Raw genomic sequence first — 26168 nt, 5'->3', positions numbered from 1 at the left:
AAAGGAGTCCTTCAGACTGAAATGAAATAAACAACAGAAGTAACTCAAAGCCATATAAAGAAATAAAAAATTCCGGTAAAGGTAAAATCAAGGGTAAATATAAAGGCAGTATTACTGTATTTTTGGTTTGTGACTCCTCTTTTTGTTTCCTATATAATCTAGGATACCAATGACTAAAACAGTACTTACAAATCCATGCTAATGGGGAAACAATGTATAAAGATATAATTTGTAATAATAACAACATAAAGGGAGGGATGGAGCTGTATGCTATTAAAGCAAAGTTGGTATCAATTCAAACTCAATCATTATAAATGTAGGATGTGAATTATAATTCCCTTGATAATCACCAAGAATATAACTAAGAAATACACACAAAAGGAAATGTGGAGTAAATCAAAATGGTACACTAAAAAAAATTCTTAATAAAACACAAAAGAAGATGGTCCTGAAAGCACTGCATAACAAACAAAAAAAAAAGATATTACATGTAGGAAAAACAGTAGCCAATGGCAGAAGTAAGTCCTTCCTTATCAGTAATCATTTTAAATGTAAATGGATTAAGATCACCAATTTAAAAAGACTGGTAGAAAGGATAAAGAAAAATAATCCAACTATATGATGTTATACGAGTCTCATTTCAGTCTGGGCATGGTGGCTCATGCCTGTAATCCCAGCACTTTGGGAGGCCGAGGTGGGTGGATCACCTGAGGTCAGGAATTCGAGACCAGCCTGGCCAACATGGCAAAACGCCATCTCTACTAAAAACACAATAATTAGCCAGGCAACGTGCCTGTGATCCCAGCTACTTGGGAGGCTGAGGCAGGAGAATCACTTGAACCCAGGAGACAGAGATTGCAATGAGATGAGATCATGCCACTGCACTCCAGCCTAGGTGACAGAGCAAGACTCAGTTCCAAAAAAAAGAAATCCATTTCACGTGCAATGACACCCATAGGCTCAAAGCAAAAAGATGGAGAAAAATCTACCAAGCAAACGGAAAACCAAAAAAAGCAGGGGTTACTATTTTAATTTCAGAGAAAATAGACTCTAAACCAAGAATGATTTTAAAAAGACAAAGAATGGCATTACATAATGATAAAGGGTTTGATTCAACAAGAAGACTTAACTAACTTAAATATATATAATCCCAACACTGGAGCATCCAGATTCATAAAACAAGTTCTTAGAAATCTGTGAAGAGACTTAGAAGACCACACAATAATGGTGCAAGACTTCAACACCCCACTGACAGTATTAGACAGATAATTGAGGCAGAAAATTAAGAAAAATGTTTGAGACCTGAACTCGACACTTGACCAAATGGACCTAACAGACACCTACAGATCACCTGAGGTCAGATCACCTGAGGTCAGGAGTTTGAGACCAGCCTGACCAACATGGTAAAACCCCATCTCTGCTAAAAATACAAAAAATTAGCCAGGCATGGTGGTGAACGCCTGTAATCCTAGCTACTCAGGAGGCCAAGACAGGAGAATCCCTTGAATCTGGAAGGTGGAGGTTGCAATGAGCCAAGATGACGCCACTGCACTCCAACCTGGGTGACAGAGCAAGACGCCATCAAAAAAAAAAAAAAAAAAAAATCAATACTAAAGAAGACCTCTCAAAACCATACAATTGCTTGGAAATTAAGCAATCTGCTCCTGAATGACTTTTGGGTAAACACTGAAATTAATGCAGAAATCAAAAAATCAAAAAATTCTTTGAAACTAACGAGAACAAGGATGTAACATACCAGAAACTCAGAGACACAGCTAAAATAGTGTTAATAGGAAAGTTTAAGGCCGGGCACGGTGGCTCAAGCCTCTAATCCCAGCACTTTGGAAGGCTGAGGCGGGCAGATCACGAAGTCAGGAGATCGAGATCATCCTGGTGAACACGGTGAAACCCTGTCTCTACTAAAAATACAAAAACTTAGCTGGACGTGGTGGCGGGCACCTGTAGTTCCAGCTACTTGGGAGGCTGAGGTAGGAGAATGGCATGAACCCGGGAGGTAGAGCTTATGGTGAGCCAAGATCATGCCACTGCACTCCAGCCTGGGCAACAGAGCGAGACTCCGTCTCAAAAAAAAAAAAAAAGAGGAAAGTTTATTCTGCTAATTGCTCACATCAAAAGGTTAGAAAGATCTCAAACTGACAACCTAACATCACAACTGGAGGAACTAGAAAAATAAGAGTAAAACAATCCCAAAACTAGAAGAAGAAAAATAACCAAAATTAGAGTTGAACTGAATGAATCTGAGATGTGAAAAACCATACAAAAGATCAACAAAACCAAAAGTTGTTTTTTGAAAGAATAAATAAAATAGATTGCTAGTTAGACTGAGAGAATATTCAAATAAACACAACCAGAAACAACAAAAAGGACATTACTACTGACACTGCAGAAATACAAAACAAACCCTCACAGACTATTACAAACATCTCTATGCACAAAAGCTAGAAAACCTAAAGGAAATGGATGAATTCCTGCAAACATACAATCTCCCAAGATTGGACCAGGAAGAAACTGAAACTCTAAACAGACTAATAATGAGTTCCAAAACTAAATTAGTAATAAAGAGCCTACCTACCAATCAGAAAAAGTTCTGAACGAGACAAATTTACAGCTGAGTTCTACCAGACTTATAAGAGTTGCTACCAATCCTACTGAAACTATTCCAAAACATTGAGGAGGAAGAACTCCTCCGTAACTCATTATTTGAGGCCAGCATGATTCTGATACCAAAACCTGGCAGACACATCAAAAAAAGAGAAAACTTCAAGCTGGTATCCCTAATGAACACAGATGCAAAAATCCTCAACAGAACATTAACAAACTGAATCTAGTGGCACATCAATGTCCTAAGTGGCCATTAATCAAAAAGCTAATCCACCATGATAACATTAGCTTTATTCCTGGTATGCAAGGTTGGTTCAACATACAAAAATCAATACATGTGATTCAGCACATAAACAGAACTAAAAACAAAAACCACATGATCATCTCAACAGATGCTCAAAAGGCTTTCTATAGAATTCAACATCTATTCATCTTAAAAACTCTCAACAAGCTAGGCACTGAAGGAATATACCTCAAGATAATTAGAGCCATCTATGACAAACCCACAGCCAACATCATACTGAATGGACAAAAGCTGGAAGCATTCCCCTTGAAAAACAGCAAGACAACGATACCCACTTTTACTACTTCTATTCAACACAGTACTGGAAGTCCTAGCCAGAGCAATCAGGCAAAAGACAGAAATAAAAGGCATCCAAATAGGAAGAGGGTAAGTCAAATTATCTCTTTAGAGACTATATTATTTTATACCTAGAAAACCCCATAGCCTCTACCCAAAAGCTTCTAGATCTGATAAACAACTTTAGCAAAGTTTCAGGATACAAAAATCAATGTACAAAAATCCATAGCATTTCTATACACCAACAATGTCCAAACTGAAGAACCAAATCAAGAACACAATTCCATTCACAATAGCCACACACACACAAAATAAAATACCTAGTAAAACAGCTAACAAGGGAAGTGAAAAAGCTCTACAACAAGAATTGCAAAACTACAAAATGCTGTTGAAAGAAATAAGAGACAGCACAAACAAATGGAAAAACATTCCATGCTCAAGAATAAGAAGAACCAATATTGGGGGGTTTTTTTATGTTTTTTTTTTTTTTTTTAAAACGGGAGTCTTGCTCTGTGGCCCAGGCTGGAGCGCAGTGGCGCGATCTCGGCTCATGGCAAGCTCCGCCTCCCGGGTTCACGCCATTCTCCTGCCTCAGCCTCCCGAGTAGCTGGGACTACAGGCGCCCGCCACAACGCGAGGCTAATTTTTTTGTATTTTTAGTAGAGACGGGGTTTCACCGTCATGTTCGCCAGATGGTCTCGATCTCCTGACCTCGTCATCCTCCCGCCTCGGCCTTCCAAAGTGCTGGGATTACAGGCGTGAGCCACAGCGCCCCGCCAAAAGAGTAAATGTTGTTAAAATGACCATGCTGCCCAAAGCAACGTACAGATTCAGTGCTATTCTGATCCAACTAGGAAAGAAAGGAGAGAAAGAAAGGAAGGAAGGAAAGGGAGAGAGAGGGAAGGAAAAGAAAGAAAGAAAAAGAAAGAAAGGAGAAAGGGGAGGAAGGGAAGGAAAGAAAGGAAAGGAAGGAAAGAAGGGAAGAAAGAAAGAAGGAGGGGGAGGAAGAGGGATCACCTATGAAATAGTGAATAAAGTTAACAGCAATGACAGTGATCACGGATACAGGCAATGCTCCTAGTATCCCCTAAGTGGCAGTAAAGAGCACAAAAGGAAGTGAAAAAGTCTAAGGAATGTGGGGGGGGGGGTAAAAATCTGCAAAACATATATCTAGTAAGAGTCTAATATTCAGAATATACAAAGAACTCTTATAGTCAATAACAAGAAGACAAACAACCCAATTACAAAATGGGCGTATGAATTTAATAGACATTTCTCCAAGGAAGATACGCAAATGACCAAGTCCATGGAAATATGTTCGACATCTTCAACATCATTAGTCATTAGATAAATGAAAATCAAAACTACAATGAAATACTTCACACTCACTAGGATGACTGTAATTTTAAAAATAAAAGAGAGAAAAAATAAATAAAAAACAACAAAAAAAGATAAAAGTGTTGTTGAGGACTGGAGAAATTGGAACCCTAATACTTTGCAGATGACAATGTGAAATGTTTCAGCCCCTGTGAAAAACAGTCTGGCAATTCCCCATAAAGTTGCACATATGACCCAGTAATTCTAGTCTTAGGTATATACCCCAAAGAATGGAAAACAGGTAGTCAGACAAACTCTTGTACACAGATGTTCACAGCCCCTTTTCCCCAATAGTCAAAAGGCAGAAACAACTCAGATATCCACCAACTGATGAATGTATAAGCAGATTGTTGTATATACATACAATAGTATATTATTCAGCCAGAAAAATGAAGTACTGATAAATGCTACAATAAAAGCCAGACATAAAGGTTGGATATTTTATGATTCCATTTATATGAAATATCCAGAATCATAAATATACAGAGATAGCAGATTGTTGATTGTCAGGAGCTGGGGCAAAGGGGAAATGGAGGTATGGGGTTCTGGTTTTGGGTAACGAAAATGGTTGGGAACCAGACACATGTACATAGCATTGTAATTCTACTAAATGTCACTGAATGTCACTTTAAAACAGTTAACTTTGCTACATAAATTTCACCTCAAGTTTTTTCAGAAAGGAAAAAAGATACAAAAAAATAAAGAATAACTGAGAACACACTGTCTCTGAGGAGGCAGGTGGCAACAGAATCAGTAGTACAGATGGAAGAAAACTGATGAAATTCTTCTTTGTACTTCGTATATTTTCAGACATGGTTATCACCTTTTGTAGCACTACAGGAAAAATCTGGCAAAAATGATGGCTATATTATTGGGATATGAACTGCAAAATAGTAATAATAATATCAGTTGACATTTATTTATGTGCTAGACATTTTGCTAAAAGATTTATAAAAAATATTTCACTTAAGCCTAACACTCTATGGGACAGACTTACTCTCTTTCACAGATGAGGAAATAAAAGAAACGATGTAATTTGTTTAATCTCATAGAAATATTAAGAAGCAAAACTGTAAACCAAATCCAGGTTTTTATGATCTTAAAGTCTATGTTCTCCAACATCACACTATACTGTCTCCAGATTGAAAGAAGGAACAGCCTGTGATCAACAAGAGGGTAGAGGCCTATGATACACAATGGGGATACCACTGTTTCTCGTAGATCCAGGAGAATGACTGATGTTTAACTTTAGTTCAGAAACTGAAACAAGAGGTAAACATTTATTGAGCACTTACTATGTGCTGGGCATTATTCTGAGCATATTACAAATGTAAACATTTAATCTTTACAACAACTTATAAATATGGAACATAGGATTATTATCCCAACTTTACATATGAGAAACTAAAGTATAGATGGGTTAAATAATTTGTTGAAAATCACCTAACTAGTAAGTGGCAAAACCAGGAATCCAGGCAATTTGGCTTTAGAGCCCATGCTCTTAACTGGCACAGTATATCTATATTTTTTATCTCTCTCTTTTTAAAGCATTCTACAAGTAAGGAAATTGAGGCTTAGAGGTTATGCACTTTGCCTAAGATTACTTATTAAGTGGTCTCAGATAGGGCATTTGAACACTGGGTATCTGACTACAAAGTCCATGGCTTTCCACCGCACTGCTTATAAAGATCACCAACATACGATGATGGGCATGAATAAACTGCGTCTAAGGGGTAGGTATAGAGCAAGAATTCTCAGTCAAGCATCTTCAAAGATGAGGAAATTGTTAAAGTTTGTATGTACAGCTATACTACTATCAAACTATAATATTTCATGAACCTCAAAAGTAAATCTAAAATCCAAGGTCTAAGTAAAGTGGAAGCTGATGATACCTTCTCCTCACAGTAGTCTCCCTCTCATTATTTTGGCCTCCAAAGTTCAGGTATAACTTCACAAATGAAAACAGGATTGCAAAGCAATGAGAAAAAAAAAATCATAGAAATTCTGTCATATAAGAAAGTGAATAAAGCCAGGACCTATTAAAAAGTGAAAAGGAGAAGCAAAAATAAAAATGATAAAACTAGGATAAAAGCAAGATTTATACCTTTTTAAAAAGATGTTTTAAAGGGTATTTATAAAGATGTTGGAGAATAATCAACATGATTGAATAATATGCTCCAATAAGTAATTAACCTTTTTTTTTTTTTTTTTTTGAGACAGAGTCTCGCTTAGTCGCCCAGGCTGGAGTGCAGTGGCGCGATCTCGGCTCACTGCAAGCTCCGCCTCCCAGGTTCACGCCATTCTCCTGCCTCAGCCTCCCGAGTAGCTGGGACTACAGGCGCCCGCCGCCTCGCCCGGCTAATTTTTTGCATTTTTAGTAGAGACGGAGTTTCACCGTGTTAGCCAGGATGGTCTCGATCTCCTGACCTCGGGATCCGCCCGCCTCGGCCTCCCAAAGTGCTGGGATTACAGGCGTGAGCCACCGCGCCCGGCCTCCAATAAGTAATTAAAAGGAAAATTAAATTTTATTGAAAAGAATACAAATTGGTAGAATAGCAGACAAGACTGTCTAATGTGCCAGCTTTATCTTTCATCACTCTCTTAGATGTTAACCACCAGCCTTGGTGGCCTTCTTTCAGTTCCTTATATGTACTAATCTCTCTTGTCACATACACTAATTTATTGATTCACCAAAAATTGCTGGGCACCTAGCATCATGCTAGGTGACTGGATGAGTGGTAAATACTCTTTGCTCTCAAGAAGCTCACATACTAGTGAAAGAGACAGACATTCAATAGATAGCCACAAAAGTATTAAATGTAGTCATGATAAAGGAAAGTGCCAATAAGGAAAAATACAAGGTACTATAATTGTATACAGCAGTCTAATGTATTATGAAAGGTTGAGAAGGCCTTTTCCTGTGGAAATATTTAAATCAAGACCTGAAGGATGAACAGTGGCTCAGCAGGCAGAGGAAACACAGCTTATCCCAGGATGTGGGGTGAGTGAAGGAAAAAAGTGAGTGTGTATGAAAGTGAGGAGAAACATGAGGAAGATAACTCCCAGACAATTGTTATTAGCAGTCAAGTAGATGATGGTACCATTTATTGAAACAAAGAACTCCAGAATAAAAGCAAGTCAATGGGATAAGATTATGCAATTAATTGCAGACAATTAAGTGATGTACTGGTGAGGCAATTAAGTGGTAATAAGCAATAGGCAGTTGGACACATAGGTTTGGAGCTTAGAGAACAAAAGTTTGGGCTATGCAAATACATTCTGGAAAAGTACCTATATATATAAGTGAAGTTATGGGGGAAGATTAGCTAAATCACTTCGGGATAATATAATGCATAAAAAAGACAAGTACCAGGCATTTAGAGGACATGAGAATAAAAGTAACTAGAGAGAATGAAAACCAGGAAAGTATACTAACATTAAACAAGGAAAGAGATTATTTCAATGAGAGAACTTTGAAATGCTACTGAGAGGTCAAGTGAAATGAAAATATTTGCTCTTTGTCTTAGAACATTTGTTTGTTCTTGAGCTGGATAAATTTATATTCATCCTTCACAATTCAGCTGAGTTATTTCTTTTATCCAGCATTTCCAGACTCCTAATTCTGTCTTATGTACCCATCCTACATGTACTCTGTACATACCCTTATCATAGCATTTATCATTCTGTGTCATAATTGTAACTGCTTATATACTTGTGTACATATTTCCACCATGCTTGAAATTTTCAAATGTGTGAAGAAGGAAGACTGTGGGTCTGGATCAACATTTTATGTCCCCTAAATGCAGTCTTTCTCACGTTTATGTCTCATCTTCACCATAGCAACTAACATAGTACCTGACAACAAGGTTAGTACTCAGTAAATAGTTGTCACCATTTATTTATTCAGTATCTATGATATGGCAATAACTGAGCTGGAGGTAGTTGAGAAAATAAGGCATTAATGATTAGACAAGGACTCCACCCTCAGGGAGCTTCTTTTCCGATTATACACAGCTAATACTTAAACAACAAATAAGAATAGTTTATTTCTTACCATTTCAGTAGTCATCACTTTTGCTACAATATGTGTTATAGTTTTTCCAAATTCTCTTTTTCCTTTCCTACGCCTCAGAATTCTTGGAAAGAAAGGTCCATGAACTCTATAGTTGAAAATATTTAGTTGTAATTAAATTAACATGAAAAAGACTGACCTTGTCCTTATTCAGTAAATAAAAACTTGGTACTAAGCATCTTTGAGAAATAGTTTTCATTAATTATAAGTTCCTTGAGGGCAATGAGCAACATGAGAGCAAGGTAATGATTGAGATCTTTTAGATAACTGCATGTTTAAATCCTTAAACTCTAAAATATTTTCATTTTAATTGACAGTGCCTGGAAATCTGCATGCAACCCACTACAACCATTGCCTCAGCTACCTCAACCTTCCAATACAGTAGAAAAATTTCCTGGTTGTACTTTCATAATCCATTGAGTTGTAGACTCACACAAAGATGGGTTATGCCTGTCACAGTGAGGCATCAAAATGTTAAAATGTTTTTGAATATGGCTAATTTTAGATACTATGCTCAATTAGCATATGATTTTTTTTCAAAGGATATTATCTGCATAAAATAGTTGGCTGTTGTCCTCCCAGCAGAACTATTCCAGCTTCTCTCTTAGTTGTTTTTATATTGTTTGCTATTCAGCACTTCTAATTAGTTCTTTCTCTTTTTCCTGCTTTTCTTTATGTTTCCTGTTTCCTGTCTCTATCATTTAAGTGTCTCCAACAGAAAGTCAGAGAAAAAGTTTTAGTATAACTGTTGGCTTTTATCATTACTGTCAGCCAAAAGGGACACTCTTTTTCCAATAGACATGGATTTACCAGTAATCTCTTTAGTATAATCTTTTGCATTCTCTGCAGCACTTTGATTGTTGCTTTATGCTAACAGGATGTGGCTTTAGTGTATGTATGTATGTATATATATATATTTTTTTCTTTCTTTCTTTTTTTTTTTTTTTTAACTAAAGACAGGGTCTTGCCCTGGAGTGCAGTGGTGCAATTATGGCTTACTGCAGCCTTGACCTCCTGGGCTCAAGTAATCCTCCCACCTCAGCTTCCCAAGTAGCTAGGACTACAGGCATGTGCAACCTTACCTGGCTTTTTTTTTTTTTTTTAAGAGGCAGGGTCTCATTACATTGCCCAAGCTGGTCTTGAATTCCTGGCCTCAAGCAATCCTCCCACCTTGGCCTCCCCAAGTGCTAGGATTACAGGCATGAACCTGGCCAGTACCAATATTTTTGAACTATATCTCAGTTATTATATATTTTTGTAAAACTTATGATTTCAGGAAACTTTCTAATAATTTTCTATGTAAGTTATTAAAAACTGAATTTAAACATATTAGCAGTATCCTCCAAAAGTTTCATTAAACATTTCAAAATCAAACCCACTCAACATTTTTATATCTATTGAAGCAAGTGGTCTTGATCTTGAGAAACAGGGAATCATTCATACTTTTTTTTTTTTTTTTTTTTTTTTTTGCTATTTACCAGTTAATTAGCTGCTCCAAAAGTAAGGCATCCTAAACATTCAGGAAACCACAGTAGTTTATCATGCTATCCTAGTTTTAAAATCAAAGGTATAGATAGGTGTTTTTAAATCAAATTTATTAAGGTATAATTTACATAAAAGGTATTCATTTTAAGTGAACTATTCCATGAGATTTCACAAATGCACATATGCTTTTAACTCAATCACAGTAATAAAGACATTAAAAATTTCCATCACACTGATAAGTGTCCTCATGCATCTTTGCAGTCCTGAGCAAACACTGGTCTGCTTTCTGTCATTATGTATTTCCCTTTCTTTGAATTTTTTTTTTCAACCCAGAGGTCTTTTATTTTGTTTTTAATACCTATTATGCCATGAATTCATAGGGAATAGGTTCCAGCAGCTCAGGCTCCTTCCCACTGGTTCTCACAAAGTGTGCTTCTCTGGGTGGAGCAGGCTGGCTCTTCAGTTGAACCCAGGTACCTTTCTCTTTGGCTTCTTTCTTTTTCTGATCATTTTTCTTCACGTGTTTCAGGAAGCTATCTCGGCTCTTAGAGTGCTTAATGTGCTCAATATACACAATAATTCTCTTGGCAAGAATCTTGCCCTTAACTTGTTTGTTAACAGCAGTGCCAACAGCATGCTGGGTAACATTGTAGACTCTTCCAGTTTTGCCATGGTAACACTTGTGTGGCATTCCTTTTTGAACAGTACCCATTCCCTTGATGTCTACAATATCACCTTTCTTATAGATTCACATATACTTGGCCAAAGGAACAATTCCATGTTTTCTAAAAGGCCTAGAAAACATATATCGGGTGCCTCTCCCCTTTCCCTTTGTGTTCGTCATTTTGGCGAATTACTGGAAGATGGCGGTTCCACCTGAAAGGAAAACTGAATTTTTCTTAATAGGCTTTATTTTTCAGAGCAGTTTCAGATTTTCAGCAAAGTTGAGCAAAAGGAAGAGAGTTCCTGTGTATCCCTTGTTCGCCCCCGCACACACAACCTGCCCCACTATCAATATCTGGCACCAGAGTGGTACACTCGTTACAAGCAGTGAACCTATATTAACACATCATTGTCACCCAAAGTCCATAGTTTACATCAGAGTTGACTCTTGGTGTTGTCCATTATAGGAGTTTGGACAAATGTATAATGACATGTAGCCACCATTATAGTATAATACAGAAGAATTTCAATGCCCTAAGAATTCTCTATGCTCTGCCTCTCCATTAATACTTGGGAACCACTGATTTTTTTTTTTTTTTCTGCCTCCACAATTTTGTCTTTCCAGAATGTCATACAGTTGGAGTCATACAGTATGTAGCCTTTTCAGATTGGTTTCTTTCACTTAGTAATATGCATTTAAGTTTCTTCCGTGTCTTGTCATGGCTTCACAGGTCTTTTCTTTTTAGTGCTGAATAACATTGCATTGTCTGGGTGTACCACAATTTATATATTCATCTGCTGAAGGACATTTTGGTTGCTTCCAAGTTTTGGCAATTATGAATAAAGCTGCTATAAACAACCATGTGCAGGTTTTTGTGTGAACATAAGTTTCCAACTCGTGGGTAATTATCAAGGAACAGGATTGCTGGATCATATGATAAGAGCATCTTTAGTTTCGTAAGGAACTTCTAAACTGTCTTCCAAAGTGACTATACTATTTTGCATTCCCACCAGCAATAAGTGAGAATTCCTGTTGTTCCACACCTTTCTAGGAATTTTTAATGGAATTTTATTGTTTATTTATTTATTTATTTTTGAGTTGGAGTCTCGCTCTGTTGCCAAGGCTGGAGTGTGGTGGCACGATCTCAGCTCACTGCAACCTCTGCCTCCCAGGTTCAAACGATTCTCTTGCCTCAGCCTCCCAAGTAGCTGAGACAACAGACCTGCACCACCATGACTTGCTAATTTTTGTATTTTTAGTAGAGATGGGGTTTTGCCATATTGGCCAGGCTGGTCTCGAACACTTGACCTCAGGTGATCTGCCCACTTCAGCCTCCCAAAGTGCTAGGATTACAGGCGTGAGCCATCATGCTTGGCCTCTCAATGGAATTTTAAAGTGGAATAATATACTATGCATTCTTTTGTGTCTGCTTTTTTCACTCAACCTATTTTTGAGATCCATGTTACTGTTATTGTGTGTGTCAGCAATTTACTTCTTTTTTTTTTTTTTTTTTTTTTTTTAGACGGAGTCTCACGCTGTGTCACCCAGGCTGGAGTGCAGTGGCACGATCTCGGCTCACTGCAAGCTCCGCCTCCCAGGTTCAGGCCATTCTCCTGCCTCAGCCTCCGAGTAGCTGGGACTACAGGCACCCGCCACCACGCCCGGCTAGTTTTTTGTATTTTTAGTAGAGACGGGGTTTCACCATGTTAGCCAGGATGGTCTCGATCTCCTGACCTCATGATCCACCCGCCTCAGCCTCCCAAAGTGCTGGGATTACAGGCTTGAGCCACCGCGCCTGGCCAGCAATTTACTTCTTTTTTTTTTTTTGAAACAGAGTCTTGTTCTGTCACCCAGGCTGGAGTGCGGTGGCGTGATCTCAGCTCACTGCAACCTCTGCCTCCCAGGTTCGAGCAATTCTCCTGCCTCAGCCTCCTGAGTAGCTGGGATTACAGGCACACGCCACCACGCCTGGCTAATTTTTGTATTTTTAGTAGAGATGGAGTTTCACCATGTTGGTCAGGTTTGTCTCCACCTCCTGACTTTGTGATCTGCCCGCCTCAGCCTCCCAAAGTGCTGGGATTACAGGCATGAGCCACCTCGCCCGGCCAGCAATTTACTTCTTTATATTGCTGGGTAGTATTTCATTATAGGATTTTCTATATACAAGACCGTGCCATCTGTGAATAGAGATAATTTTACTTCTTCCTCTCCATTCTGTATGCTTTTTATTTCTTTTTCTTGTCTAATTGCTCTGGCTAGAACCTCCAGTACAATTTGAATAAAAGTGGCAAGAGTAAATACCCTTATCATGCTCCTGACTGTAGGGGGAGAAAGATCTATTCTTTCACCATAAAAAATGATGACTCTAGCTGTGAGTTTTTCATAGACAGCCTTAAACAGGTTGAAGAAAATTCCTTCTATTCCAAGTTTTTTTTAGAGTGTTTATCATGACAGGGTGTTAATTTGTCAAATGATTTTTCTGTGTCTATTGAGATGACTCTGTGTCTTGTTTTTTCATTCTATTAATATTATGTATTATACTGATAGATTTTTCATATTTTAAAACAACATTGGATTCCTGGGATAAATCTCACGTTGGTCATAGTGTCTGATCTTTTTATATGTTGCTGGACTCCATTTGTTAGTATTTTGTTGAGGATTTTGTATCTAAATTCATTAGTGATATTCGTCTAGGTTTTCTTTTCTTGTGATGTCTTTGCTTTTGGATTCAGAGTAATATATTGTCTCACAGAATGAGTTGGGAAATTGTTACCTTTTATTTTCTGGAAGAGTTTTTGAAGAATTAGTGTTGATTCTTCTTTAAACGTGTGTCACAATTCACCAGTGAAGACATCTAGTCCTTGACTTTCCTTTGTGAATAGTTTTTTATTTGCTAATTCAATCTACTTAACTTGTTATAGAGCCAGTCAGAATTTATGTTTCTGCTTGAATCATTTTTGGTAGATTGTGTCTTACTAGGCATCTGCTCATTTATTCTAGGTTATCTAATTTGTTGGGTTGAGTTATTTATACTATTCCTTTGTAATACTTTTTATTTCAGTGTAGGTTTTTATGTGGATGTAAGTTTTCAAATTAATTGGGTAAATACCAAGTAGGACTGCAACTGCTGAGTCCTATGGTTAAACTATGTTTCGCTTTGTAAGAAACTGCCAAACAGTGCTCTAAAGAGGCAGTACCATTTTGCATTCTAACCAGCAAAGAATGAGAGTTCCTTTGCTCAACATTCTCAGTAGCAATTAATATTATCAGCTTTTTTTTTTTTTATTTAGCCATTTCTAATAGGTATGTAATGGCATCTCACTGCTGTTTTAATTTGCAATTTACTAATGACAAACGAGGTTGAGCATCTCTTTATATGCTTTTTTGCTGTCTGTGTATCTTCTTTGGTAAGGTGTCTATTCAGATCTTTGCCCATTTTTAATTGGGTTGTTTGTTATGTTTGAGTTTTATGAGCTCTTTGTATATTTTAGATACAAGTCTATCAGACATATATTTTGCAAATATTTTCTCCTAATCTGTGGCTAGTTTTTTCATTCTTAATAGTGTATTTTTCAGGGCAGTTTTCAGTTTTAACAAAGTCCAACTTACGACTTTTTTCTCTCACAGAACATACAGTATTGTTGTGGCATCTAAAAACCCACTGCCAAACACAAGAGTATCTATAATTTCCTACAAGTCTTACGGTTTTGAGTTTTATGTTTAGGTTTATGGACCACTTTGAGTTAATTTTTGTGAAAGGTCTGTATCTAGGTTCACGTTTTTGGATATAGATATTCAATTATTCCAGCACCATTTGTTGAAGAGAATATCCTTTCTCTATTACATTTCTTTCGCCCTTTGTCAAGTCAGTCTACTCTATGTGTGGATCCTATGGACTCTCTAATCTGGACTATATAAGGACTCTATTTATGGACTCTATTTCCTTCCACTGATCTATATGTCTCTTCCATTAATCTATTCTTTCACCTATACCATACTCTTTTGATTACTACAGCTTCATAGTAAGTCTTAAAATCGAGTAGTAGTAGTCCTTCAACTTTTTGGCTATTCTAGGTTTCCTGCCTTTCCACATGAGTTTTAGAAAGTTTGTCAATCTCTACAAAATATTTTGCTATGAATTTCACTGGGATTGCACTGGATCTACAGATGAAGTTGGGAAGAACTGACATTTTTTAAACATTGGGTTTTCCAATCCAAGAACATAAGATATCTCTCCATTTATTGTCATAAGTGTATTGTAGCTTTCTGCATTATAGGTCCTATATTTTGTTAGGTATATACCTAAGGATTTCACATTTTTGGTTCTATTGTCAATAATTTCTAAAATTTAAAATAAATTGTTCATTGCTGGTTTATAAAAAAGCAGTTGATTTTTGAATATTAACCTTGCTTCCTGTAAACTTGCTATAATCATTTATCGGTTTCAGGAGTTTTGTTCCTTTTTGATTCTTTGGGATTTTCTACATAGACAATTATGTCATCTGCAAATATAGTTTTATTTCTTCTTTTCCAGTCTTCAGACCTTTTGTTTCTTTTTCTCATCTTATTGCATTATTTAGAACTTCTAGTATGAAGGTGAATAGGAGTGGTAAGAAATTGTTAATCTTCCTGGAGAACCAAACCCTTTATCATCATGAAATGTCCCTTTTTATCCCTGATAATTGTCCTAGTTCTTAAAGCTGCTTCATCTGAAATTAATATAGCCACACCAGCTTTTTATTAATTAGCATGAGCATGAAATATCTTTCTCCATCCCTTTACTTTGAACATATCTGAATCTTTATAAAGTGGGTTTCTTACAGGTCACATATAGTTGGGTATTGTTTTCTTAAATCCATTTTCATAATCTCTGCTTTTTTAAATTTAGATCATTTACATTTAAAGTTATTTTGACATAATTAACATTTACTATATTGTAGTTGGTTTCTATTAATACACAGGTTGCACCTGTCCTTTGTTTCCTTTTTCCCTCCTTTTCTGCCTCTTCTAGTGTTTTGGTTGCTTTTTGGGTTTTTTGTTTTGTTTTGTTTTTTTGTTTTTGTTTTTGTTTTTGTTTTTTGAGACACAGTCTTATTCTGTCACCCAGGCTGGAGTGCAGTGGCACTCCAGCTCACTGCAACTTCCACCTCACAGGTTCAAATGATTCTCGTGCCTCAGCCTCCTGAGTAGCTGGGATTACAGGCATGCACCGCCACACCTGGCTAATTTTTGTATTTTTAGTAGAGACGGGGTTTCGCCATGTTGGTCAGGGTGGTCTGGACTCCTGACCTCAGGTGATCCGCCCACCTTGGCCTCCTAAAATGCTGGATTACATGTATGAGCCACCACACCCAGCCCTGCCTCTTCTAGCTTTAATTTAGCATTTTATTTTGTTCCATTGTGTCTACTCTCTTAAATCAATTATACTTCCTTTTAAAAAAAAATAATAATAATATTTGCCCGAGAGATTGCAACATATATTCTTAACTAATTTATGTCCACTTTCAAATAACACTAAACTACTTCACATGTCATGAAGATACCATATAACAGAGTATTCCAATTCTATCCTCCCATCTTCTATGATATTGTTTCATTTATTTCAGTAATCCATAAGCTTTAATTACCTAATGAATCATTACTACTATTATGTTAAATAGCTATCTTTTAGATCAATCAACAATAAGAAAAATAGAGGCTGGACACAGTGGCTCACACCCGTAATCTCAGCACTTTGGAGGTCGAGGTGGGAGGATCACTTGAGTCCAGGAGTTTGAAATCAGCCAGGGCAATATAGTGAGACCCTGTCTCCACAAAAATAAAAATAAAAAAATTAGCCAGGCATGGTGGCACACACCTGTGATTCCAGCTACTCAGGAGACTGAAATAAGAGGATCACTTGGGCCTGGGAAGTCAAGGCTGCAGTGAGCCATGATCACATCAATGCACTCAAGCCTGGGTGACAGGGCAAGACCCTGTCTCAGAAAAATAAATAAATAAAATAATAATAAAATAATTTATTTTACCTTTATTCATTTTCCCACATTGTTCCTTACTATATGCAGACATGAGTTTTTGTCATTTTTCTTCTCCCTGAAGAACTTCCTTTAACCTTTCTTGCAGAACAGGCCTACTAATGATAAACTCTCAGTTTTGTTTTGTTTTGTCTGAGCAAGTATTTCTTGCTCACATTTGAAGAATAATTTCACTAGATACAAAATTCTAGTTTGGTGGTTCTTTCAACATTTTGAATATTTCTCTCCACTCTCATCTTATTTTCATAGTTCCTTCTGAGCAATTCTTGTTCACTATAGTAGGTAATGTGGGTTATTTCCTTTGGCTTCCTTCAATATATTTTTTCTTTATTTGTAGCTTTATGCAGTTTAAATATGATATGCCTAGGTGTTGATTCTTTGATATTTATCCTGTTTGGTGTTCTCTGAGCTTTGTGGATCTGTGGTTTTGTGTCTGTATTTAATTTTGGAAAATTCTCATCATCATTAATTCAAGTATTTCTTCTGATCCATTTGCTCTTTTTCTTCTTCTTCTGGTATTTCAGTTACAAATATGTTAACATCTTTTGAAACTGTCCCATGGTTCTTGAATGTTCTCTTCAGTTTCTTTCATTCTTTTTTCTTTGCATTTCAGTTTGGGAAGTTTCTATTTGACGAATCTTTAAACTCATTAATTCTTTCTTCCCGCAATAATAGATCACATATCCCAGTTATTGATGAATTTTAAATTCTCTGACTGATGAATTCCAAAATCATACCTGAGTCTCTTTGCGATACTTGCTTTGTTTCTCTGCACTGGTTTTTTCTTGTCTTTTAGCATGCTTTATAATTTCTGTTGAAAGCCAAACATGACAAGTCAGGTAACAGAACAGGTTAAAAGGCCTTTAGTGTGAGGTTTTATATCAATCTGGCCAGGCTGTATTTAACGTGTACTATAGCTGTAAGTGTCAGAAGCTTCAAATTCCTCTAGTTTCCTTGTTTTTGTCCCCCATCTTGTCTTTGTGCTTTTTCTTCTTCTTTTTTTTTTTTTTTTTTTTTTGTGACAGAGTTTCACTCTTGTTGCCCAGGCTGCAGTTCAATGGTGAGATCTCGGCTCACCGCAACCTCCACCTCCCAGGTTCAAGCAATTCTCCTGCCTCAGCCTCCCAAGTAACTGGGATTACAGGCATGCACCACCATGCCCGGCTAATTTTGTATTTTTAGTAGAGACGGGGTTTTCCATGTTGAGGCTGGTCTCAAACTCCTGACCTCAGGTGATCCTCCCACCTCGGCCTCCCAGTGCTGGGATTACAGGCGTGAGCCACCACACCAGGCCTGTGCTGCTGCTGCTTCTTTTATTTTTTTCTTTTAAGAGACAGGGTCAAACAACAACAACAACAACAAAGAGACAGGGTCTTCCTCTGTTGCCCAGGCTGGAATGCAGTAGCATGATCAATGCTTACTGCAGCCTCAAACTCTTTGGCTCAAGTGATCCTCCTGCCTCAGCCTCCCAAGTAGGTGAGACTACAGGCACATGCCACCACATTTCTAGCTAAATTTAAAAAATCTGTTTGTTTATTGTAAAGATGGGACCTCAATATGCTGCCCAAGGCTGGTCTCAAACTCTTGGCCTCAAGTGATCCTCCTACCTTGTCCTCCCAAAGTGCTGGGATTACAGGTGTGAGCCACCATGTCCAGCCTGTCTTTATGCTTCTTTTAAAAACTGTTCTGTAGACAGACTCTGTCTATGTCTTGCTACTCTTTTAGCTATAATCCAGTTATCTTATTTGGTTCACATATTATATATAGAGGAGGTCTACCTCTTCCTTTCTTATGCTTTGGCCAAAATCAAAAGAGTTAAAATGAAAGATAAGGAAGGAAATGGATTAATGAGTTTTTTTGGTCAAAAAAACAATGATTTTAGTGAATTCAGCTAATACCAACATAATTTTCCAATACTGATAGTTGTACCTTGTGCTTACCTCATATATTAGACATCTAATTTTATACTTCACTTTAATCAGAACATATACCACAAAATAAGTGCTATGATAAAATAACCATGTAAATTTTGCTTCTATTTGAAATAGAGCAAATTATTACCGGAGGCGTAAATCTTCCCACATTTTCAATAATCCACAGAGCATGACTATCTCATAGTATTTTTTCCAGCATTCAACAGCCTCTGCTGCAGATGGATCTTCTTTAATATTGCTCTGATACTCAATGAGTTCGACACGTTTGTTTTTATATTTCTCCAAAGTTTTTTTAAAACGTTGTGCAATAGGACCAGGTATTGTTCCATCCTGTATATCACACCACCTGAAAATTATCAACATAATTACAATGTTTATTTTTTCTAATGTGTGGCATAAGTTTATAAACTATACTTACAAATTAATTCTTTCTTCAATAAGTGCAGTGTAATTCTCACAACTTTCTTCATCATCCCAGTCTCTCCAAAGAAAGTCATAAAAAAACCTACGATAAACCAAATTAAGATGACAATAATCAAAAAGAGCCACTACTGATTTAGAGCTAAACAGATATTCTGATGTCAGAATTCTCTACCTCAATCTTAATTCTTAAGCAAAATATTTTTAAATGACCTTTGAGTCAACTAAAATAAAAGGTAAAACTTTAAAAATTAGATGACTTGCATTCTATTTTAGGTTATGGTAAATGAGATAATGAGTGGGACTGTAAAATTCCGTTTCTAAATTTTATAGATTTTGGCTATCATTTGCTCAAAAAATAAATAATATGTAAGATACTACCAAATGTGTATGGGAGGAAAACATTAGAAAAACAAAAACATGCCAAAAAAATATTCCGTATTTTGTTTGTGGATAGCTTCCCTCAAATTGTATCAACTTATAAGAAGCAATCATAATGTGAATGATGATATCTAGTATTTGTAATGCCTATAAATTTGAGAAATGAATGCTAATAAATTTAAGATGCTTAAATATGAATAGAAGTTAATGTTACTTATTTCAAGAATTCTTTTAAATTTTATTTTTATAAAATCTAAGATTAAAAAATTGCAAACTTTTCATTACCCATATATAATGTTTCTGCAAGAAAACGTTTTTACTAAAAACTACAAATAAAATATGTTAATTTAAAATGGATAAATTTAATCCAGCAGTAGTGAATGAAAATTAAATCAGTAAATGCTTATAAAGTGATTATATGAGCAAAACTTTCACATTAACTTTTGGATATGATAAATTTAACTTTCAAAAGTAAAGGCCCTAATACCTGACAACTTCCAAGGCCAAAGCAATATCATGTATATCAGTATCTTGTCCCTCAACAGGATACACTTCCAAAAGAGGCACACTGTGTTCCAGTTCCTCCAAAATTTCATCAACCAAATCTCTTGGAATATTTGCAATGTTGGAAGAAAAGGGCTCAGCAACAGAAACAGTAACTTTGAAACGAGATGATGAGTCTTGGTATGGTTCACAAGTTACCTAAGATAAATGTCATAAGAGATGTAGTTACAAATACCAGTAAACCACAGGATTTCTTTCTCATATATAAACTCATTATAAAGTTTCTTCTTTTAAGTTTATGACTTCTTCAACAATCAACATATAGAATTATAGATCAATATTAAATATACTATCAATAGTTTTTCAAACCCTACTTCTTAAACACATTTTTTTCAGTTTCATGAAAGGAATTCTGTATCTCCTACATTATTTGTTTCTAAGATTGAGTTGCCAGACTTTGAGATTTCATAAAACAGTGTGTATGTGTATATATATATATGGCAGGGTCTTACTGTGTTGCTCAGGCTAGCGTGCAGTGGCTATTCACAGGTGTAATCATTGCACACTCATCCTCGAAGTCCTCAGCTCAAGCCATCCTCTTACCTCAGCCTCCTGAGGACCTGGGACTACAGGAACATGCCACTGTGCCCAGTTAATATTATCAAAAAATTTTTGAACACATTTTGCCATAAAAGCATGTTAAATATAATAAATCATAATTATAAGCTTCCAGTGGGCATCTAGCACATAGTAAGCACTGAATAAAGTATCAAAATAATAAAATGACAATGATAATAACAAAAAAACAAATAAAATACCAAACAAATAAAGAGCATGCTAAAAAAAAAAAAAAGCCCTCTATCTTTAATAAAACAATGGGGGAAAAATGGATAATAAAAAAAAAAAAAAAAAAAAAAAAAAGCAGAAAGGACATAAAGAGTAAAATTCTTTTTTTTTTTTTTCAAAATTGAGATTTTATTGGTCGAGGATCAGTACAGACATTTCAATTTGTACACAATTCTTAACATACGTAATGAAAATCTAAAAAGCCACTTATTGTAATTCTTTTTAAAAGTTATTCCAGTGACTTTCCAGCTTAAAATTTGGAAGCAAATTTTCCTTAAGAGGCTATCAAGTACCAGTATCTTCACATGTTGGTCAGCTGTTACATACGGGCCACCAGTTCACAACTGAATAGCACCTACATTACATATTCAAATTTGTAAACTTTCACAGCACAGTAACAAAGTTATTAGGAAAACAGGACTAACAACCAAAGATGTTAGAGAGTGCACACAATTCTGACAGGGAGAGCCATGATCCAAGAGTGGTTTTCTTTAGGAAAAAATTCTACTAAACAACATGGGACTAGAAATAATTTAAAATGTTGAAGACAATAAATGCAGGACTGACTCCATATTGCCATTTAATATGCTTCATATTATAGGATATAAAAACTAACCTCCCACCTATGGAATGTTAAGCTGACACACGAGACAGTCAAAGTCTCCCATAATTCAATATCCCACACTACTTTCCGGTTGTACCAAAAAATAAACAACAAGCAAATGATTCCACCTCTTAAAAAAAAGCATTTACACTTAAAAAGTGGGATGAGGTGGGATTCCCTCCTTCTTAAAAATGTTTCTAGAACTACTAAAAAATTGGCATTTACAAAATAGTTGATAAAATATTCCTCTGGATTGCACAAGAAGGGAGACAGGGACCACTGGTAAGACATGTGTATGGTATTAATCAGACTTGGGCTTCTTTCTCTCCTGCTTCATGAGAGGCTGGACTCTCCTCAGTTTTCGTTTCCCCGTTTTCTGCAGGTAAATCTTCTTTAGTTTCTTGGTTAGCCACTTCGGCCTGTTTCCCTTTGCTCCCCTTTTCCCTTTTGTTTGCACGTTTTTGTCTGAAGATTTATCCTTCGCTGCTGCCTTTTTCGGCTTCACTTCCACTTTTGCAGGAGGTTTAGCAGACAACCGCGCCGATCTCCTCTTGGGCTCTTCTTTGGCGGCCCCTTCGGCGGAGCTGACCATCCTCTTGGGCATCCTGGCGGCAGGGAGGGCGTGTGCCGGGTGCCTGCGGGCTGCGGGGCGCCCAGAGCCTTCGGGAAACTGGGCTGCCTGGCCGCTGCCACTCCTCCTGCCTCCCGAGCTGCTGAGAGCCACCAAGAGTAAAATTCTTAAGTTGATTTAGCTTCATGAACAATATGCTATATTGTTTATTCATCTTATTTCACCATAGTATGGTGATACTTCCCTGTACTTGTCTGAAAATCAGTGCTTCAGAACCAAAGTTGATAGTTTTTTAAAATTTAATAAATTACATATTAATACAAATTTCAAAATGTTGGCACAAAATTAGTGTTAACACAAACACTTCCAAAATCTGTCCTGAAAATTTTCAAGTACAGCCAATGAAATTCTCTATTTTTTGGTAGAGTTATGTCAAAAAAATATTGTAAGTATCAGCAAGTGTTACATCATCAGGACCTAAAACAATAATCATTTAAATACAGGAAATATTTTCAAATCACTAACCAAACTTTGAAATACAAAGTTTATAATTAATTAAATATAAATTCTATTCTTCAAAGCAGTTATGGGACAGAAGAAAGCTTAGAAAATAGAATAACAATTTAAAACTGGGTGTTTGAAGATAATAAATGATCTGCAATCCATATTTGTGACAAGAGAAAAATATATTTCCAAAGAATCATTATGAAATATGATACTGAGCTTTATATTTTAATATTTTAGTTCTCTCTCTCTCTTTTTTTTTAAGAAACAGGGTTTTACTCTGTTGCCTAGACTAAAGTGCATTGGCACGATCATAGCTCACTGCAGCCTCGAACTCCTGGGCTCAAGCAATCCTCTCCACTCAGCCTCCCAATTAGTTAGGACTACCTGTGCCACCACACTCGATTTTTTTTTTTTTTTTTTTTTTTTTTTTTTGTTACAGACAGGGTCTCACTACGCTGCCTAGGCTGGTCTTGAACTCCTGGCCTCCAGTGATCCTGCTGCCTCAGCCTCTCAAAGTGCTAGAATTACAGGAATGAGCCACCAGGCCTGGCCTACTGTGTGTGTGTTTTTTTTTTTTTTTTGGTTTTTTTGAGACAGGGTCTCACTCTGTTGCCCTCGCTGGAGTGCAGTGGCTCAATCTCAACTCACTGCAACCTCTGTCTCCCGGGTTCAAGTGATTCTCCAGCCTCAGCCTCCCAAGTAGCTGGGATTACAGGCATGTGCCACCACAGCCTGGCTAATTGTATTTTTAGTAGAGATGAAGTTTCACCATATTGGCCAGGCTGCTCTCAAACTCCCGACCTCAAGGTGATCCACTTGACTTGTCCTCCCAAAGTGCTGGGATTACAGGCGTGAGCCACTGCACCTGGCCTGGCCTAGTTTTGATTTTTTTTCAGTATTATACATGCATACGGTTTAGAATCAAATAGCTGCACCAGGTTTGTGATGAAAAATAGAATTCAGGCTGGGCGCGGTGGCTCACACCTGTAATCCCAGCACTTGGAGAGGCTGAGGTGGGTGGATCACCTGATGTCAGGAGTTCAAGACCAGCCTGGCCAACGTGGTGAAACCCCATCTCAACTAAAAAATACAAAAATTAGCCAGGCATGGTGGTGCATGCCTGTAATGCCAGCTACTCAGGAGGCTGAAGCAGGAGAATCACTTGAACCTGGGAGGCAGAGGTTGCAGTAAGCCGAGATCACACCACTGCACTGCAGCCTGGGCAACAGAGCAAGACTCCTTCTCAAATAAATAAAGAAATAAATAAAAGAGGCCAGGCAGAGTGGCTAACGCCTGTAATCTCAGCACTTCGGGTGGCTGAGGCAGGCGGATCACCCGAGGTCAGGAGTCTGAGACCAACCTGGCCAAGATGGTGAAACCCCGTCTCTACTAAAAATACAAAATTAGCTGGGCATGGTGGCATGAGCCTGTAGTCCCAGCTATCCAGAAGGCTAAAACAGGAGACTCACTGGAACCCACGAGGCGGAGGTTGCAGTGAGCCAAGATCGCGCTATTGCACTCCAGCCTGGGCAACAGAGTGAGACTCCATCTCCCATCCAAGTACTAACCAGGCCCAACCCTGCTTAGCTTCCGAGATCAAACGAGATTGGGTGCCTTCAGGGTGGTATGGCCACAGATGATACTTCATCTCAAAAAAAAAAAAGAAAAAAATATAATTCCTTGACAGTCTTCTATCACCCTCTAATTCTTGCTCCTCAGAGGCAACCATTTTTAACTCTTTTAGTTGATTATTTTTTGACATTTATATCTTTATATTTAAATAATATGCTCATATTGCTAATTAAAGTTTTGTTTCCAGTTTTTGCCATTGGATATTGACTTCCAACTCTGAAAGATAAGAATTTATTTGTCTCTTTCATTTTCCCTCATTTCCATAATACACAACCACTCTTTTCTGGCCTTTCATTCACCAGTATGGTTATATCTTAAGTATTCAGCATTTATCTTAATATGTTTGAAAAATGTGATTCACAGGTGAGCCATACGGTGTGAGCTGATTTTTCTTTCCTGCAAAAAATGTTGTTTTCCCAGCAGTCAATAATTGTATTGCTTTTCGTTTGCTCATTTTCTTTTCTTTCTTTCTTTCTTTTTTTTTTTTTTTTTTTTTTTTGAGACGGAGTCTTGCTTTGTCACCCAGGCTAGAGTGCAGTGGTGTGATCTCGGGCTCACTGCAACTCCTCTGCCTCCTGGGTTCAAGTGATTCTCCTGCCTCAGCCTCCCATGTATCTGGAGCTACAGGCGTGCGCCACCACATCCGGCTGATTTTTGAATTTTTAGTAGAGATGGGGTTTCACTATGTTAGCCAGGCTGGTCTCGAACTCCCAACCTCAGGCAATCCACCCACCTTGGCCTCCCCAAAGTGCTGGGATTACAGGTGTGAGCCAGTGCACCCAGCCATTTGCTCATTTTCTACGTGGCTTTCATTAATTTAGCCCCAAATTCCTTAAGTTGTAAAAATCTCTTTTCAATATGTTCAAAGCGAATAGATTGTGTTTGAAATAAAATACTGGTTTCCTTTTATTTAAAGCACTCTTCCAGAGTTCTCTGACCAGTTCTAATCTGAACTGGCTCTCTAGGCCTACTATGTACATAGCTGTTTTCACTTTGCCATCATCCCAGGAATTCTCTTTGTTTTTCTCTTATGTTGTGGCTTCTCTACATTTTGAATCTGATGTCTTCATATTTCTTGATTGTAGATGACATCCATTAACTTCCTAAGAAAGGGTGCATTGGACATAACTTTTGAGACCTCACATATTTGAAAATGTCTTTTTTCTACTCTTCACTTATAGTGTGACCAGGCATAAAATTATACGGTAGGATATCACTTCCCCTAAAACTTTTGAAAATATATTTTCATAGCTTTTTAAAACTAAGAATTACTTTCAAAAAGTCTGGATTGGGTGAGGTGGCTCACGTCTGTAATCCCAGCACTTTGGGAGGCTGAGGCGGGAGGATGTCTTGAGGCCGGGAGTTCCAGACCAGCCTGGTAAACATAGTGAAACCTCATCTCTACTAAAAATACAAAATTAGCTGGGTATGGTGGCACATGGCTGAGGCATGAGGATTGCTTGAGCCTGGGAAGTGGAGGTTGCAGTGAGCCAAGACTGCACCACTGCACTCCAGCCTGGGCAACAGAGTAAGACCCTGTATTTAAAAAAAAAAAAAAAAAAAAAAGGCTGGGCACGGTGGCTCACACGTGTAATCCCAGCACTTTGGGAGGCCGAGGTGGGAGGATCACGAGGTCAGGAGATCGAGACCATCCTGGTTAACACGGTGAAACCCCATCTCTACTAAAAATACAAAAAATTAGCCAGGCTGTGGCAGGCTGCCTGTAGTTCCCGAGACTGAGGCAGGAGAATGGCGTGAACCCAGGAGGGCGGAGCTTGCGAGCTGCCACTGTACTCAGCCTGCAGGAGCGGAGACTCCTTTCTCGCTAAAACAAAACAAAACAAAAAGTACGGTCTGATGTCTGACACCATCTCTACCTCCCTCTGATCTCTTTATATAAATCCTATCTTTCTCTCCAGACCCATTGAACCTCT

At 37.5% G+C, this 26168-nt stretch overlaps 1 protein-coding gene and 1 pseudogene across 2 annotated transcripts in view; both read right to left on the bottom strand.

Annotated features, from left to right (window-relative positions):
• SHCBP1L (SHC binding and spindle associated 1 like) overlaps positions 1-26168 on the bottom strand; it is a 47388-nt gene that overhangs the window by 13142 nt on the left and 8078 nt on the right. The window contains exons 3-6 of one of the 2 annotated variants that reach the window (XM_017951470.3): positions 20058-20272; positions 19188-19274; positions 18897-19115; positions 8634-8739 (exon numbers count right to left, since the gene is read on the bottom strand). In XM_017951470.3, the coding sequence (XP_017806959.2) occupies positions 8634-8739; positions 18897-19115; positions 19188-19274; positions 20058-20272 (627 nt within the window). The remainder of the gene's footprint in view (positions 1-8633; positions 8740-18896; positions 19116-19187; positions 19275-20057; positions 20273-26168) is intronic. The other variant, XM_017951471.2, reaches the window with a different exon arrangement.
• Positions 9774-11933, bottom strand: LOC108583005 (annotated as a pseudogene).

The sequence above is a fragment of the Papio anubis genome, chromosome 1 (assembly GCF_008728515.1).
Source record: "Papio anubis isolate 15944 chromosome 1, Panubis1.0, whole genome shotgun sequence".
NCBI classification, from domain to species: domain Eukaryota; kingdom Metazoa; phylum Chordata; class Mammalia; order Primates; family Cercopithecidae; genus Papio; species Papio anubis.
This window is presented reverse-complemented; position numbering and strand designations above follow the sequence as displayed.